The sequence below is a fragment of the Mya arenaria genome, chromosome 7 (assembly GCF_026914265.1).
Source record: "Mya arenaria isolate MELC-2E11 chromosome 7, ASM2691426v1".
In the NCBI taxonomy this organism is placed as follows: Eukaryota; Metazoa; Mollusca; class Bivalvia; order Myida; family Myidae; genus Mya; species Mya arenaria.
Window position 1 is genome coordinate 18,715,757 of NC_069128.1, and position 18,855 is coordinate 18,734,611.

At 33.5% G+C, this 18,855-nt stretch overlaps 1 protein-coding gene across 1 annotated transcript in view; it reads left to right on the forward strand.

Annotated features, from left to right (window-relative positions):
- Positions 1-17,425, forward strand: part of LOC128241613 (cyclin-dependent kinase 14-like) — a 64,108-nt gene extending 46,683 nt beyond the window's left edge. The window contains exons 9-17 of the mRNA XM_052958626.1: positions 1,633-1,695; positions 2,086-2,147; positions 3,678-3,739; positions 4,646-4,766; positions 5,402-5,495; positions 6,801-6,864; positions 10,466-10,563; positions 11,822-11,912; positions 12,671-17,425. Of these exons, the coding sequence (XP_052814586.1) occupies positions 1,633-1,695; positions 2,086-2,147; positions 3,678-3,739; positions 4,646-4,766; positions 5,402-5,495; positions 6,801-6,864; positions 10,466-10,563; positions 11,822-11,912; positions 12,671-12,798 (783 nt within the window). The 3' untranslated portion in view covers positions 12,799-17,425. The remainder of the gene's footprint in view (positions 1-1,632; positions 1,696-2,085; positions 2,148-3,677; positions 3,740-4,645; positions 4,767-5,401; positions 5,496-6,800; positions 6,865-10,465; positions 10,564-11,821; positions 11,913-12,670) is intronic.
- Positions 17,426-18,855: the final 1,430 nt, after the last annotated feature.

Below are 18,855 nucleotides of genomic sequence, written 5' to 3' on the forward strand. Positions count from 1 at the left end.
ATACATGATATACTGATACATGATATACTGATACATCATGATATACTGATACATCATGATATACTGATACATCATGTTATACTGATACATGATATACTGACACATGATATACTAATACATCATGATATACTAATACATCATGTTATACTGATACATGATATACTGACACATGATATACTAATACATCATGATATACTAATACATCATGATATACTGATACATCATGATATACTGATACATCATGATATACTGACTGATACATCATGATATACTGATATGTGATATACTGATACATCATGACATACTGATACATGATATACTGGTACATCATGATATACTGATACATGATGTTATACTGATACATGATATACTGATACATCATGATATACTGATACATCATGATATACTGATATATCATGTTATACTGATACATGATATACTGATACATCATGATATACTGATACATCATGATATACTGATACATCATGATATACTGATATATCATGATATACTGATACATCATGATATACTGATACATCATGATATACTGATACATCATGACATACTGATACATGATATACTGGTACATCATGATATACTGATACATCATGATATACTGGTACATCATGACATACTGATACATGATATACTGGTACATCATGATATACTGATACATCATGTTATACTGATACATGATATACTGATACATCATGATATACTGATACATCATGATATACTGATACATCATGATATACTGATATATCATGATATACTGATACATCATGATATACTGATACATCATGATATACTGATACATCATGATATACTGACTGATACATCATGATATACTGATATGTGATATACTGATACATCATGATATGTGATATACTGATACATCATGATATACTGATACACTATATACTGGTACATCATGATATACTGATACATGATATACTGATACATGATATACCGATACAGCAGTTGACTAGTGTGTCCATTCAATTTCCAGACCAGTAGTGATTTGAAAGATGACAATAATGAGGTTAACAATGGTTAACAATGTTGTTAACTTTGAGAAAGTTCTGAACAAATGGCCCTATATTTAAAAAAATATTCACAGGGAAAGTAGCTTGACATTTTATATTTTCCAATCTCACCTTAAAGTGAATTGAATTTATAGTCTTAAGTATTAACAGGTAGATATTTTTTTCTTGAATTCAATGCTCTGGTAATATATTAATATGATTGATTACTTTTTGACTAAAGTGGAATAATGTTAACATGCTTTTCAGTAAATTATTGGAAAAACAAAAACTTGGCCTAAAAACTTTAACCTTGGACATAACTCCAATTTTTTTTTCAATGTATTGAAATGAAACTCAACACGCACATGTACAGCAAGGCCCATAACTCTGGCTTAAATAATTAGTAGAATTATGCCCTAATGTTTGAATAAAATATATGAGCATTGGCGTTCACTTTATAGTAAAGCTATATTTAAATGGTATTTTAAGTAATCATTAAATAATTATAAAAATCTAGCTAAAATTTTATTTGTCTGTATTGTTATGAACAGGAATTTCTTTGCAAATATGATTCTGTTTTATATAACATTCTGTGTTTCTTTTTCAGAATACTGATTTAAGCCAATATTTAGAAAAACATCCAGGTGGATTAAACACATATAATGTTAAGGTATGTTTAAATGCAAGAAGTGAATTAATTGTCACAACTTTTAAAGTGTCTTTTATGAGATTAAACCTATTTCTTTTACAACAATCATGAAACTAGTTATTACAACAATATGTTAATTACTTTCATTGGTATGATGTTATGCAAGAGTCTGTCACCAGGTCTTCGTGTTGTTGGGATAACTGGAGTACCCCTAGGAAACCCCCTTGTTTAGTTTGGTGACCAAAAACCAAACTCTCATGTCCGGTAATCAAACCTGGGCCGCCTTAGTGCGAGGTGTGCCATTACTGTAGCTGCAACAAAGTACAGTTATACAATTTCAGTACGCTTTCTTATTTATATATGGTTGTTTTGATTTTCAAATAAATCTATGATGTATACTATTTTTTCCAGTTATTTCTGTATCAACTTTTGCGAGGGTTGGCCTATTGTCATCAACGTAGAATTCTACACAGGTATCTACCATTTAATTCTTAGATTGAGTTTATACTGATAAATTTTATCTCGATTGAAAAGACAGCTATAACTTGATATAATATGAATTACTGTAGAATCTGTTTCCTGGGAAGAAACTTATTCTGGTTTCTTCTTTGAGAGGCTGTGAGAATGGACTTCAGCCCCCCAATCTCTTGGGTGAGAGGCAGACACATAAACCACTCTCATTTTTAGCTTGTCTGATTTTTGCAAAAAAATGACGAGCTATTGTTTTCACTTGATTGTCGTCATCGGAAGCATTTGTTAAGTTTTGCATTTAGGTCACATGGAAACTATCAAAGCTATCACTTTGAAACTTGAGGAACTTGTTCATCTAATACCCTTCTTCACATTGTACCCTAAAGATGCTGAGTCTCACCTGATTTTTGGGATGAAAAACATGAATTTTGATGGATTTTGGTTGATTTTGAGAATTGGACATAGCTTCTTCAATTTCTGTTGGATTGATATCATTTTTTTTCACAGACAATAAATGGATAATGCCTTCAATATATCAAATGGGTTTTTGAGTCACACATTTGAAAGGGTATGGGGAGGGTGGGGGATATTTTAGTATTTTTGGACTTTGTAATTTTTAGCTAGTCTGATTTTTTGAGTTTTGTGCTTGGGTCACTTACATTCAAACTATCAAAGCTATCACTTTCAAACTTTGGAACACCTGTTCACTATCAAATGTTTGTAAACGGATAAAATCAGACGAGCGTTCAGCACCCGCAGGCGGTGCTCTTGTTTAGTTTTATACAAGTTTTTTTGCCACATTAAATCAGTGTTGCTGTTGAAAAAAGAAATCATACATTCTTGTAAAGCCATATTTCATCAAAGAATGCAAAAAAATTGTTAAAATATGATTCTGACAACACTCGAAAGAATAACATAAAGTTAAATAAAATCAATATTCCTTGGGGGAAATATGTCTCTGACAACTTATTAAACACTGAAAACAGATAAATAAAAATAAATATTCTATGGGGTATTTAAATTGCTTTAAAATACGGGAGAATAAAGTTAAATTGAAAATTATCATTCAAAATGGTAAATAATGTTGAAAAACAATGTCGCCTTTGCCTGCTCCTGTTTTAAAATTAAATGGAAAAATTGTATTATTATTTCGCTCGCTCTCTCCCCCCCAAAAAATATAGTAAAAAAGCAGTTGTGTATTTTTATTAAAGGGATTTTTTTCTTGGGTAGGGGAAAAATATATACTTTTTCAGGAGGGGAATGGGAAAGACTTCCAACCTCAAAAAATGGCTAAAAAAAGACACTGTAATGTGTTTGCTATTTTTACTCTATTGTAGTTACAATTATGATTGATTCTCAACTCTCAATTCTGTGATTTACTTACTGTTTATGCATTTCACCACTCTCTATTTTGTATGCATTTCTGTAGCTCAAATGCTCCTTTACATTGTTCGATATATTCTGCAAAATACTGGTTAAACCAACTCTATTGTATGATTCAAGTATGAACACAGTGTTTCAATTTCTTTCAGGGATCTCAAGCCACAGAATTTGCTGATAAGTGAAAGTGGTGAACTCAAGTTAGCGGACTTTGGTACGTACATGTATTCTTCTTTTTAATTTAATCACTTAACAATCACATAACTTTTTATACTACTATCAAAACTGAAAAGTCATGTATCTGTTAGTAAGTCACATCACTTTTAACCCTTTGCATGCTGGGTAAATTGTCGTCTGCTCAAAAATGTGGTCTGGTTTATTCTAAATTTCTTTCAATTTACTTAAAACTGGGGATATATTGACTGAGTGGCAAACAGCTTGGAACCTGACCAGGCGCCGAGTTACTCGGTGTCTGGTCTGGTTCCAAGCTGTTTGCAAAGCCTTTAAAATCGCCATCAGCAGCCTAAGGGTTAAAGACTATTGATATTAATAGCATTTAAAGGTAATCCCCTATTACAATAATAAAGTAAATTACCGGAATAATCCATTAAATTATTTCAACATCATTTTAGAAATATATGGAAGTGCATTGGGCTAAGTTTAATTTTGTATTTATGACCACTTTAGCCCTTTTATAAGCAGATGGTAGAATACAATCTACATTTTAAACAAATGAAATTGCAGATATTAAGTACTAGACTTAATCATTAAGAATTTCACCTTTCTCTACTGCCACTCATCCAATTCACACTCCCTTCGTCAGATTTTCCAATGCCAATGAGGTTGTATTCTAAGTCAGTTAGATGACCTAAATTTATTCTTTTAATGATTTAGTGGTGCTCATTCGCTACACTGACTCTGCCCATTCTTAAACATTAAGAATTTACTTTATTTCATCATACTATTACTTCTCCAAGTGGTTTTGCATTCCTTCTCACGTCAAAGATTGGTTCGGCCTCTGTAAGCAGTTACTTCATTAATTGGTGGAATATTTTTTACATCAGTTGTATGTTAAGATATTTTAAAGTATCAATAACAATTTGTCATCTTTTTTCTGCAGGTTTAGCACGAGCAAAGTCAATACCTAGTCACACATATTCCCACGAGGTCGTCACGCTATGGTATCGACCACCTGATGTACTTTTGGGGTCAACAAACTATTCCACCTCGCTTGACATGTGGTAAGAAGTTGACCGGTATTTTCATCTTTATCAAACAAAAAAATAGGTATATTTAGGCCTAAAAAAAATTCATTTTGGTTCTGACCCAACCTACGAAATAGGCGCTGACCTTTATACTGAAGATAACTTTAACATCATTTTCCAATGATGACAATATGGTTCTTAAATAAAGCCTTATAAAAAACCTACCCTATCTGTTTTTGAAAAGGATGTAACCCTAACCAAACCTTTTTTTTGGCCTTATTATAAAAATAGCCCTGTAACATATAATAAAAATGTTACTTCTAGTATGGGATTTTTGTTGTTTATCACCAAAATGCTGTCAATGTTGCTACTTTTCATAGTATAAAGAATGCTAAGACTAGCTTGTGTAGGTAAAATCAGATGTTTTATTTATAAAAAAATCCTCTTACATCTACTGAAACAAAGAAGATGCTATCGGGTGCTGAAACAAACTGTGACTTCTATTTTAGGGGAGTGAGTTCTTTATTCACTTAGATGCTGTCCAGGCTTGCAACTCTTCCTTAAAAAATGCTTATGACAAGCTTGATCAATCAGATATTGGGATATCAATAACATTTGTCATACAAAATATCTGTTAAATGTGTTGAAACAAACTGTTACTGCTATTATAGGGGAGTTGGATGTATATTCACCGAGATGCTGTCGGGGGTTGCAACTTTTCCTGGTATGAAGGATGCCTACGATCAACTTGACCAGATCTTTAGGGTAGGGTGCTTAAAGCTGCACTCTCACAGATTGACCGTTTTGACAGCTTTTTTACTTATTGTCTTGGAATAAGCCATTTTTTGCGTATATGTCTGCAAACCAGTGAAACAAGACTGCTGAAAAAAATTCACATCACAGTTTTTCATATTTACCTTCGAACAACAATTGAGATCTGTTCTATTGTGAGTTATCTTATATGACTTGAAAACACATTGATACCAAAATCAGCTGATTCTGAGACAAAACTAAAAAAAATGTCAAAACTGTCAATCTGTGAGTGTGTAACTTTAAATCCTGGATTGTAGATATGCATAGTATGTTATATATATTTTTAAGGAATCTTTTATATCATACAGGTAAGTTCCAAACGGAAACTAAAATCTTAATATCTGTAAAATCTATCTAGGGTTGAAATGGAATTCGAAAAATGTCAGTTGTCTGAGTTTTTAATACTGAAAGTTTAAAACAGAATATGAAAATTTTAGTTTGAAACCCCATGCATTCATTGAGATTGAAATTACAAACAAGCCTGAATTTAATACATTCATTTATAAAACAGACAGATTAAACATGGTAACAAGTCTTTGCTGTGTAAAATACAGCTTTACTACTAAATGTGCAAGGCTTGCAAGTTTTTGCAAGTTTTTGCTAATTTTAGTTATTCAGTAGATTGTATCCATTATACGAGGGTTTGATATATTCAAGAATTCCTGGAATTGATCAGCTCTTGAATTCAACACCTTGCACAATATTGAATGAACCATAGCTTTCCCTAGTTAAACAAATATTGTGCATTTTAAATGTTGATTTACAGAATTTGTGCATGTAAGATATATGTCGGAGAATGTGTGAGTGAGTGTGAGTGCGTACATGCTTAAATTTTAAATTATCAAATAGGAAAAGGGCATAGAATTGATATTATGTCTTATTTAGAATTGAATATTGTTTGTATTGATTTTTTATCCTATGCACCAAAATAATTATTTTATTTAATCTCCTGAAACAAGCAAAAGCAAGAAGGGGCGAAAAAGAAACCACATAATCAGTGGTTGAAATTAGCACAAACCCACAAGCCCTGCACTGGTAAATTGTCTTCCGGGCTTGCTCAAATTATGAGTTTTATATAGCAGGGCTTGTTCAAAAATTTGATGCCAAGGCTGAAGCAATAGTATAAGAATTCAGGCTTGTTCATCCAAATGTCTAATTTTGATGACTGCATAATATTTAAAAAACCTACAGTATTCTCTACTTGTTTGTGGACACTTCAACTTAACAATAAAAAAACTCTGCCGGTATTTTTTCCAGATTCTGGGGACGCCGACTGAGGAAACCTGGGAGGGAGTGACCAAGTTCCCGCAGTACGACAAAAGTAAGAGAAATTTTATCTCGATATAAATTAATACTGGTTGTCATGGAGATAAAACTTATAGTTTAGTTTAGATTCATATTTATTACATTGACTGTGAAACCAATGGTCGAAAATAGCTTAAGACCGCAGCCCTACACTTGTACAATGCTTTCAGGGCTTGCTGAATTTTGGTGCAAGATTTCATCAAAAAGTCTAATTTCATTGAGTTTTTAGTCAGTCACTCATTTTTTTAAAGAATCAAAACCATGAATCGTTGTCATTGTCAGCATTGTTGTTGTTAAATGATTTGGTAACTTCAAAAATATTAATGATGTTGACAGGACACTGGTTCATCTCTCTCATCAGCAACAGCAGCAGCACCACCACCACCACCACCACCATCAACATAATTGTCAAAATTGCAAATGTTTTGTATATGAAACTACTTCATCATCATCATCATCATCAACATCATCATCACCATCATCATCATCATCTTCATGGTTGTCGTCTTGGTCATGGTCGTCATCTTGGTCATGATCATGGTCATCATCATCTTCATCATCATCATCATCATCATCATCATCATCATCATCATCATCATCATCATCATCATCACCACCACCACCACCACCACCACCACCATCATCATCATCATCATCAAAATAATCATCATCATCATTAGCACCACACCATCACCACCACAATCACCACCACCACCATCATCATTGTCACAATGAAGCCTTGTTATCATTGTCAGCATTGTGGTTGTTAAATGTTTTCCATAACTTAGAAAATATATAAGATATTGACATGAAACTGCTTCATCGTCATCATCATCATCTTTAGCAGCAGCACCACCACCATCAATTATCCGCAGATTAGTTCACTAGAATTCAGTTTTATACCGTGACACATGTCTCATAGGAAAATAAATATCAAAAATATTTGCAAATGTCTGATGAGTATTGCATGCATGGATGTGCTTAGCGCCTGATTTGTCTTCCCTAATGGTCTGTATTGAACGCTAATATCAGACATATGTTATGTTTTATTATCTTGTCTGACAAGGTTGTACGTTTTCAAGGAAAAATCAGTTCTCATTTAGGCCAGAATAAATAATAAGTTCTGTTGTCGTTTTCTGTCCGACCAGCACAAAAATACCTGTAATATGATTTTTTCTATCCTCTCTGATAGTAATTTTATTTTTTTATTTTTTTCATTAAAGAATTAAGAACAACTAACATACATGGGCAAAAAATAAACATTGTGTGATAAGGGTTTCATCTTGTCCAAGAAGGTAGGTTGGTTAGGATTTTTTGATTAATTTTATTATTAAGCTTTATCTTAGAACGTTATTATCATCATTAGGGATGGCATAAAAAACTCTTCAGTATTAAGCTTTTTAAACTTCATATAAAAACACATATTCAAATGGAACTTTGTATACATGTTGCCCATGTATAGCAAGATGTGTAACTCGGGCTATAATAGTTATTGAGTAACATCCCTTGTTTCATTAAAGAAGAGCAGCCCACAGCACAGTACACTTTTTTATAAACAAAAACTGCGATGTTTCTCCCATACAATTACTAGTGAACTTAGAGGCCTTATGGGAAATATATTTGCATTTTACTTCCAGGCTGTAACTTACATATTTAAACTGGATGTTTAAAAGGTGATATTTGCTGTAATAACCAGAATTGTCTAGTAAATGCTAGATATACATGTATGATATAATTTATACATGTATAATTATGTTTTCAGCTTTATTATTCAGCCTTATATTCTGTTCTTTGTAAACTGCGCAACTTGCCATCTTTTATGAAAACCTTTGGATGAAATGTGACAGTTATATTCCAGGGATCTTGCTATGGCTTAATTGTTAAGATATATTCAGATATTTGTGCTTTTTGTGGAAAAAGAAGCTCTATTTATGGTATTGTTTTTCGACATTAGCTTGTGCAAAATATATTTAGCTCAATTGTGATAAAAACTGATAGCGGATACAACCACCCTGGCATAACATTTTCTGGGTAGAAATCAGTACTGGTATCCTTTTTGAGAAGCTATGGGAATTGAACCTGTATAACCTCTTTTGTGAGAGATGGACACATATACCGCTAGACCACCTTGCTTTGGATCACAACTTCTAGGGTAGGGGTGAAAAATCTATACTGCTATAACACTTCCACCCTGGTGGGGATTGAACCTACAACCTCATAGGTGAGAGGCAGACAACCTATACTGATAGACCACTTCCACCCTGGTTGGGATCGAACCCACAACCTCTTAGGTGAGAGGCCAGCACATTTATCACTTGACTTCTCTCAACCACTAGACCACTCACCCTAATGGGGACTGAATCTAGAATCTCTTTTATCCAAGGTGGACACCTTTACCACTAGACCACCCTCAGGCTTATAGACAATTGCCTTTGTTGTTCTTGTGCAAAAACTTTAATGTTGGCCTTAAAATAACCTCATATTTCAATATACTATATGCTTAAAACTTGTTCTTCATCTGTATTAAAGGCACAAAAATTATAGGTTGAAAAACATTTTTTTTAAACTAAATTAAACATTTTTAATTGTAAGCCTTTGTAAAATCATTTTTTAAATAAAGCTATGGCAGTGGCCACAAATTCCCCATTTAAAAAGAAAACAATGCTAAAATATCGCATTTATTATATTTATTTTTTCTTTACCTCAATCATATAGGTATTTTTTTAATCCACCTTTATTGTGCCCCTTTTATGCTCATATTTGATGTTCTATTTTTATAAATAGATACTGTTTAAACCTTTGTAAGACATCCCCTTTGCGGCACTCTTATATTTGTGACATGCAGCGTTCTTAAAGTGATGCATGCCTCATGTTTCTGTCATGGACTTTTTTAAACACTCTTACTTTATATACTTTTTGATTTACGTGTAAAAAAATTAGTTAGACAATTTCATAGATTTGATTTCATTGGGATCATTATGAAAAATCTTTAACCTCTGCCATAAATCTGTTCAAGATATTCAGATGAAACTTGGTATACATGTTGCCAGAGGCAATACACACATGTATAGCAAAGTCTGTAACTCTGGCTTGAAATGTTATTGAGTTATGTCCCTTGTTTAATTAAAAATAAAGCACAAAGCACAGTACACTGATTGATGCTCAAAAACTGTGTTGTTTCTTAAATACAGGCTCTAATTGTGAGATTAATAAAAGGCCATCATGTTGTGTTCAGGATTGATAATAACTCTTGTTTATACTGAAATTATTCTAAAAGGTGCATGATAAAGGTTGATTATATTTTTTTCATTATAGTGTTTAACTCATCTGAGTTTGATGATAAAAACAAAACGAAAAGCGTTTGTTTTAGTTACATATAAAAAATATGTCAGATAGTTTGGTGCTTTTTTAACAGGAGAATTTGTGACTACAGAGCTATGAATTAAAAGAAAAATTGATAAAGGCCAATATCTTATTATCTGTACCTTCATCAAAGGTTTTCTTTTTTACCATCTAAGTCAAATGAGTTAAACGGGACACTGTGCATTATAAAAACCAACTATATTGCGCGCCTTTAACAGAAGTAACCCTTACATGTTTCCTTGTTGTTATTTCAGAGAAGTTTGTAGTGTATTCCAAACAGGGTGTGTCCATGGTGATACCGAAGCTTTCATATTTACCTCACGCTGAGGACCTAGTCAATGATTTCTTACAGGTAAATCAATGATTTTTAATACCACTAAAATTTGGGATAAAGGAGCATTAAGGTTTGCAAAGTCGGTGGGTTGTATATACCATGTCTTGTCCTCTCAATAATTGTCTGACATTAGAACCAGAGGTAGGTTGCCCTTGACCAGTAACTGACCCCTATTGGAGTTGAAGGACACCATCGACAGTCTTATGAAAACTTTGTTTGCACATTAATTTAAGAACTGATTGACCAAGGATCATGAAACTCCCAATAGTAGGTATCCCTTGACCAGTTTATGACCCCTATTGATTTTTGGGTAAATAGGTCAAAGGTCAGTAGTCTTCTGAAAACTTAGCCCACACAATAGCTTGAGAATGGCTAAGGTCCATGAAACTTAAAGTCTTGTCAAAACTTTTGTCTGCTCAATAACTTGAGAACAATTTGATTTAGAACCATGATCCTGACCAGTGGTAGGTTCCCCTAAACCAATTGATGACCCCAGGGGTTACTTTTCTGGGTAAATAGGTCAAAGGTCAGTAGTCTTCTGAAAACTTAGCCCACACAATAGCTTGAGAATGGCTAAGGTCCATGAAACTTAAAGTCTTGTCAAAACTTTTGTCTGCTCAATAACTTGAGAACAATTTGATTTAGAACCATGATCCTGACCAGTGGTAGGTTCCCCTAAACCAATTGATGACCCCAGGGGTTACTTTTCTGGGGTCAGTAAATCAAAGGTCACCTGCTCAATAACTAAAGAATGCTTGTGCCCAGGAACTTTATACTTTGTATGCAAGTTAGCTATGATTAGTAGATGACCTGTACTGGTTTTGAATCACTGATGTAATGCAGAAGATGTTCAATATTAAAAATGGATGAATAGGCCAAACTTCAAGGTCACTGTTGGTTCGTCTCCAGTCCAAAAGTATGAATTTCATGTCCATCATTGATTATTTTCCAGCTACAACCTCACGGTGGGGGAGACCAGCTTTTCTTTTCAAAAACACAATCTCAAGTTATTAAAGTATTTCTACTTATAAACACCTTTTTTTTTTTTTAAATCTTCCACTTGTTTTTATAAAGTGGCTCTGAGGTGGAATAATGTTTGACTTTACTGTGTATGTTGATGAAGTTTATGGGTTACATAGGCAATCATGGTCAGTGGCTTTAAATAAATATGGTATTGACTTTTATTTAAAAAAAAACAAACAATTATTATTAAAACAAATGCAAGTGATTTCTCTAAAAGGATAAACAATGTAACTCACGAGTCTTGTATTCATAGATGGACCCGAAGAAAAGAATCTCTGCACGTGAAGCGATGACACACGACTATTTCTGTGATCTTCCTCCGAAAATCCATGAGCTACCTGCTGGTAAGTGATCTCTTATAAAAGAGGGACGGAGGGGAGGATGGGGAGGGAGGGAAAGGTGGTGTAGGGAGAGAGGGGAGGAGGGAGAGGAGAGATAGAGGGGAGCAGGGAGGGAGCAAGGGTAGAGGAGAGGGAGGGAAGGGGAGAGGGCCGGAGGGGAGGGAGGGAAGGGTGGAGTAGAGAGAGAGGGGAGGAGTTAGAGGAGTTATAGAGGAGAGGAGGGGGGGAGCAAGGGAAGAGGGGAGGGAACGACTGGAAAGAGGGAGGGGAAGACGGTGGGAGGGGTAAGAGGGAGGGAGGAGGAAGTCAGGGAAGGAGGGAGGGAGCAAGGGGAGGGAGGGCGGGAGCAAAGAGAGGAAAGGAGGGGAAAGAAAGAGAGGCTTGGAGGAGGAGAGAGGGAGGGAAGGAGGGAGGGGGGAGAGAGCTGAGATGGTAGCTAGGGGAGGGGGAGGAAGGGAGAGGAGGGAAAGGGAGATCTTTCATATAATTATATTAAAACAGATCTCCTGTCAGAAAGACTTTAGCATAGTCAAGTTTCTCAATTATTGGTGTACATGATTAAGTTGGTTTTATTTGGGCTGTGACGTAAAGTTGGTTATAGTTGACTCTCATGTTTTAACTCATTACAGACAGAATGTTTTAGTTATGTTGTTGTTATGTTGTTTTAAGAGTAAACATTCGTTATATGCCCTTAGTCTTCTGGCTGGTTTCTTTAAATGACTGCGGAATGTGATTTAACTGGCTATACATATATATTTCAGCCTCTTCCATATTCAACATTCCTGGCCTGAAGGTGTACCCGGAAATGGACGACATGATTCAAGCGACATCCGCCTCTCCTGGCAAGCCCGTGAGGCGATCACGCATACGGACTACATTCAAAGTGTGATCCCCCGAATATGGGGGATTTTCTAGAAGTGTAAACCCCAATAAACCCCAAACAAAGGTGTGATCCTGTGTTGTTCATTGGATCAACTCTGAAAGTGTGACTCCACATTTTTAAAAAAAAGACGATTTACTTGAAGTGTGAGACGCGATTAACACAAAGTGTGATTCTTCAAATAAAGGAGGTTGAGTTAAAGTGAGATTCCCCAGTTTTTAACGGGAGGGGATTAACTCTTAGGTATGACCCCAAATATATGAACAGAGGGGATTTACTGAAAGTGTGACCCCAAATAAAATGGGTAAGTCAGAGTGGAATCCTGAAATAAAAGTGTGACCCTAAATTAAGGGTTTCGGTAAATCAAAACATTATCCTCACTTCTTGGAAATTTACATTGCAGAACAGAACAGAACAGAACATGAGGTCGACCATCATTGCTGAATAGATTAATATGTATTCCTTATACAAGTATAATTGGCTTAGTTGTGCATGATATCTGAACAACCAAAAGTTTGATTCTCATAAAATTGTAGGGAACGCACTTGTTCCTAAGTGTAGTCCTAATACTATTGAGAAATGTTTAGCATGGACAACCATCAAAAATGTAATTCTCACTCAAATTAGTTTTAAAAAATGTTTTTAGAAACAAATATATTTTAATATTGATTTAAAGCCCAAATACTGTAAATGGCAATATGTTCATTTTTGTTATGTGAAAATCATAATGGTTGCATTTTGGAAATATATGTCATTTTTGGTAACAATACGCAAAAGTTGACTGTTAATATTGTTATCTTGTGTTTTTTCCTGTAAAGCTAAATTCAATGTTATAAAAAGCTGCATCTTTTATTACTATTATTGATGTGTTTTTTTGTAAAAGAAATTGGATAATTGAAAAATGAGTTTCATTTTTTGGAAAAAAACATTCAGTCAATATTTAACCCTTACCATGCAGGGTCTGAATATATTTGGACTTAGTTGTGTGTAACCTAATTCATGCTAAGTCCGGATATTTTCCGACCGTGATATTTACCTGTGGATGTTCACCAAATCCAGAGGTACCACAATGTTTAAATATTGTATGTATTTTTTGCTAATGAATTTTTCAAGCAAGTATGGATGCAACATTCCAACAACAAAATGTATACCTCAAATTGAAGAAAGTATCTTAAGTATAGAAAATTCACTTACAAAAATATCATGTTAGAAAATCGTTTTATGACTTTTGAGATTTAAGTTTCAGATTTCGTTTTGCTGTATGTTTTTCTTTTAACATGTTTTATTTGACAAGATTTTGAGATTTTGTCTTTATTTATATGACTTACTCGAAGACATACAATGGATAAAAACCTTGATTATGCAATATAAATATTGTTTTGTTTTACATGCAAACGTTTTTACAAAATTCCTGGAAAATTCCTTAAAACCGACATTGAATTTTGCAAAGTTCCTGATTTGAGACTTGCACAAAGCTTATTTATTTGTCTGTTGGACACCTATCTATCACATATTATAAGTAAGTGTCATGTTCATTAGCGCTCTACTTTACTGGTATAATAAAATCATCAGCTTGCTTATGGGGTTGTGTATTATAGTTTTATTTTTTTGTTTTTGTACAACAGCATTTCAGCCATTGATTTTTGTTTCACATAATGAAGAACCATGATTTTTTTGATTTTTTTTTCCTTTACATGTAACTTGAAGTAAAAAATGGCTGAAACGTGTTAAATCTCATCAGGCCTCATGCAATAAAAAATGCAAAATTCTGGGTTAACTAAAAATGTAAAAAAAAAAGGCTTGAAAGTCTATTTTGATGGATAATTTCCACTTCGGTATGTTTTTTAAATATAAAAAAAATCTTAATTTCTTCATAATAGATTGAACATATGTCTTAAAACGGCTGGGATTTCTTAGTTCAGTCGTTCAACAATAAGCTATTTCATTTTTATTGAACATAGGCCCAAGTTACATGTTCTTAATTTTTGTCATTGCATGGTTTTATCTTTCACAAAAAAACACTTCGCTGATTTTTGTTTTTAAACAATAATTTGTATATGAAATTCTTTCAGCGTCAGTTGTCTATGTCTTAACATGTTATGAAAGCATTAATAATTATGTTAAATATTTCAAACTGATAATAAATTGACTTTTTTTTATCTGGTTTATTATGTTACAATAATAATTTTAAAGCAGTATTAAAGATATGTTACAAACATTTTTATGCTGCTTTTTTGTTGAGAATGCACTTTAAGTGCTATATATTGTTGTTTATTATTTTTATGCCATTTCTGCCAAACATTGTCTTCTGCTGTTAGGACACACCAAAATAATGTTTTGTTTCATGAATTTACTGCACCTATTATTAAAAAAATAAAATAATAATTTAGAAAAATAACTTGAGCAACGGTTCATAGTTTTGATTCTGGATAAAAAATAACAAATAAATACCCTCTTTCTTTCTGTCTTAGGCAACACCCGGGGGAGTCAAATTAAAGAACATTAGAGGTATGATCTGTTGGTTTATTATACTTAAAGCTGCACTCTCACAGATGGACCGTGTTGACAAGTTTTTATTTCTTCTGTCGTGGAATGAGCTAATATTTGCGTATATCTCTGACAAAACATTGATATAAGACTGCTGAAAAAAGATCAGATCTCATTTTATCCTATTTATGTTCAAAAATAAATGTTTTATAGCTATGAGTGTTACTAAACAGGATAGGATAAATTAGGGTTTTTTTACATAAAAAAAGTAAATATGGAAACCTGCGTTCTGATCTTTTGTACGCAGTCTTATATCACTGGTTTCCACACATTTATGCAAAAATTGACTGATTCTAAGACCAAAAAAATAATAAAAATTTGTCAAACCGGTCAATCTGTGAGAGAGCATCTTTAAATAACACCCATATCGGCGTACGAAGTTATGATTATACAGCATTTTCATTGTTAAGGATACTTATGTAGGAAAAAATGTTTTTCACTTTTTAATGCTCATTTTTGTAAACAAAATGTTTGTTTTTTTATATTTTTGTATTTTTATTATGCTCACTTGCTCCAATTTCTCCTGACCTTAATACGTAGAACCAAAACATTAATTGGTGCGGCCTTATAGTTGTTTTTTTATGTTATGTAGTGATGTAAATTTTTTGGTTTATTTTTGTTTTTAGTTTATAGAGGTTAAACCTTTAAAATATCTTTTAATATTTTTTGATAGTTGGTAAATGCTTATTATATTTTATCTTATTTGTATATGACTTGAGGTGAGTTTTTTTACTCACTTTTTTGGGATGGGGATTTTCTGATTGGGAAAAATGTGTTATTTTGCCTACAATATTTGGAATTCCAAATGTGCCTAGAAATGCACAAGAATGCTTAAAACAACATTTGCAGTAAAGATATAAGAATGTGACGGGTTTTTTTTAGAATACGGCTTTTTCTTCAATAATAACAGTCATGATTTGGGTGTGCAGATATTTTATGTTTTGTTTTCCCTGTTTTTTTTAAACAGAAATTTGAAAATTTATTCCTGCTTTTGGGATTATTTATTATGCCCCCTTTTGAAAAAAGTGGGGTATATTGTTTTGCACATGTCGGTCGGTCGGTCGGTCGGTCGGTCGGTCGGTCGGTCTGTCTGTCTGTCGGTCGGTCGGAATACCAAATGGTTTCCGATCAATAACTTGAGAACGCTTTGACCGAGGGACCTCATACTTGGTATGTGTATTGGTCATCACCAGCAGATGAACCCTATTGATTTTGAGGTCAGTGGGTCAAAGGTCAAGGTCAGTGTGACCTTTACATGAAAAACGGTTTCCGATCAATAACTTGAGAACGCTTTGACCCAGGAACCTCATACTTGGTAGGTGTATTGGTCATGACCAGCAGATGAACCCTATTGATTTTGAGGTCAGTGGGTCAAAGGTCAAGGTCAGTGTGACCTTAACATGAAAAACGGTTTCCGATCAATAACTTGAGAACGCTTTGACCCAGGGACCTCATACTAGGTAGGCTTATTGGTCATGACCAGCAGATGAACCCTATTGATTTTGAGGTCAGTGGGTCAAAGGTCAAGGTCAGTGTGACTGTAAGCTGAAAAAAGGTTTTCTGATTGTCCATATTTTATTTAAGTGTCCAAATCCTACTAACAATTTGGCTCCCAAGGGGGCATAAATGTTTCACTAACATCTCTTGTTTCTTTTATTGCGGAACTTCGACCCAAAACTGGTTTGAAAAAACGTCACTGACTTGCCAACTTATAAATAGATTTTATTTCATTTTATCTGATATTTCAACACAAGGTATTTACATTATAGTTTAAATTTCAGTGGTTTCGGCATCATTAAGACATGTATAATAAATTTCATTGCCATTTTTACATAGCTTATATGTCATTTATTTTCTTCCATTCAAAACGCTTCATGTAATCGAATATGTCCCAAGTTTTATTTTATATACATTGCTGTTCAAATTTTCATGTTTTTTTTCTTAAAGAGAGGTTTTATGATTTTTTAAGGAAAAATCATGAATTTCAATAATGTGATGACAATGCTTCTGCTGTTGATAAAAGTTGTCATTATTTATTTTATGAATGTGTACTGAAGTTATTTGACCCACAGTCGTTTTTTTTTTTCAAGCAGCGCTCTCACAGATTTATCGTTTTGACAACTATTTTAGTTTTTGTCTTCGAATGAGCCAATTCTTGCGTAAATGTCTGGAAACCAGTGATATAAGATTGCTGAAAAAAGATCAGATCTCAGTTTATCATATTTACGTTTGAAACATTATGTTTTACGGCTAATAGCATTGCTAAACGCTTTAAGAAAAATGAAATTTTTGGCAGTTTATAATATTGTTACTTATGCTTTAAGAAAAATGAAATTTTCGGCAGATTACCAAACAATTAAGATATGTTCTATTATGAGTTATCTAATATGATTGAGTTTAAGACATTGATACCAAAATCAGCTGATTCTAAGATAAAAACTAAAAAAATGTCAAAACAGGCAATCTGTGAGAATGCAGCTTTAAATTACATAAGATAACTGTTTCAAATGATACCAAAACCATGTGGTTCATTTGTGGATCATATACCTTAAACAAGAAAAAAGATATCATGAAATCTGTCTTTGATGTATGCAAAACCCTAGCAAGAATCTCATTTTTACTTGCATCAAAACCCATAATGACTGTGATTTGTTAAGCTACTGTTTTAATGCATTTATTTTTACGGAACAGTGCATGTTTTTATGTATCCTAAATGTCATCCAAACTAAATGTCTTCGAACATGTATTTTAACATCGTCGGATACCCCCGATACTCTACTGTACTATACTTCGTTGTGTACCATGGGTGATTCGGCCAGGAAAATCTCGTAATCATGAATAATTAATGAGGCAGTTTCATTGGTTCTGCAAGAAACCAATGTGGAAATATGCACAGACACCAAAAAAGTATTCTGGAGACAGCTGGAATTGAACCCGGTCGGTCAGATCACTACAACTTTAAAACATCTATGTTACTACTGGCTTATTGAGACAACTGAACATATATGGTTATTTAATTGTAATTATTCTATTTACTTAGAAGATTTGTCTCCCCTGCCTCATGTTTATTCATTAAAAACGAGGTTTTGTCAGTCAATTTTCCCATGGTATTTATCATGGAGTGTAATGGTAGATGATACTGTGGTTGCCAACGATGGTATTGTTATGAAAAAGTCATGTCTTGTTCTTTATACATTCAATGTTCTATCCAAAGTTCAAATCTCATACATGTACCTTGATCAGGTTTTGATGTTAAATGTATGTGTATACATTTGTTACAAGTTCTGTACGATATAAAACATAGCATTGTAAAAAGTCATTTTCCATTACCGAATTTTACTGCAGATAATCAATTGATATTATCTATAGTATGCCAAACATACATTATGGGGTCCCCCGGCAGACGAAAAAATCAACGAGGAATTTTGATCCATCCCCCTTTCTCACGGCATACTAGATGGACGATAATTATAATCACATATTCTTGGATGAATGACTGTGGATAATCTGTGGTAAAAT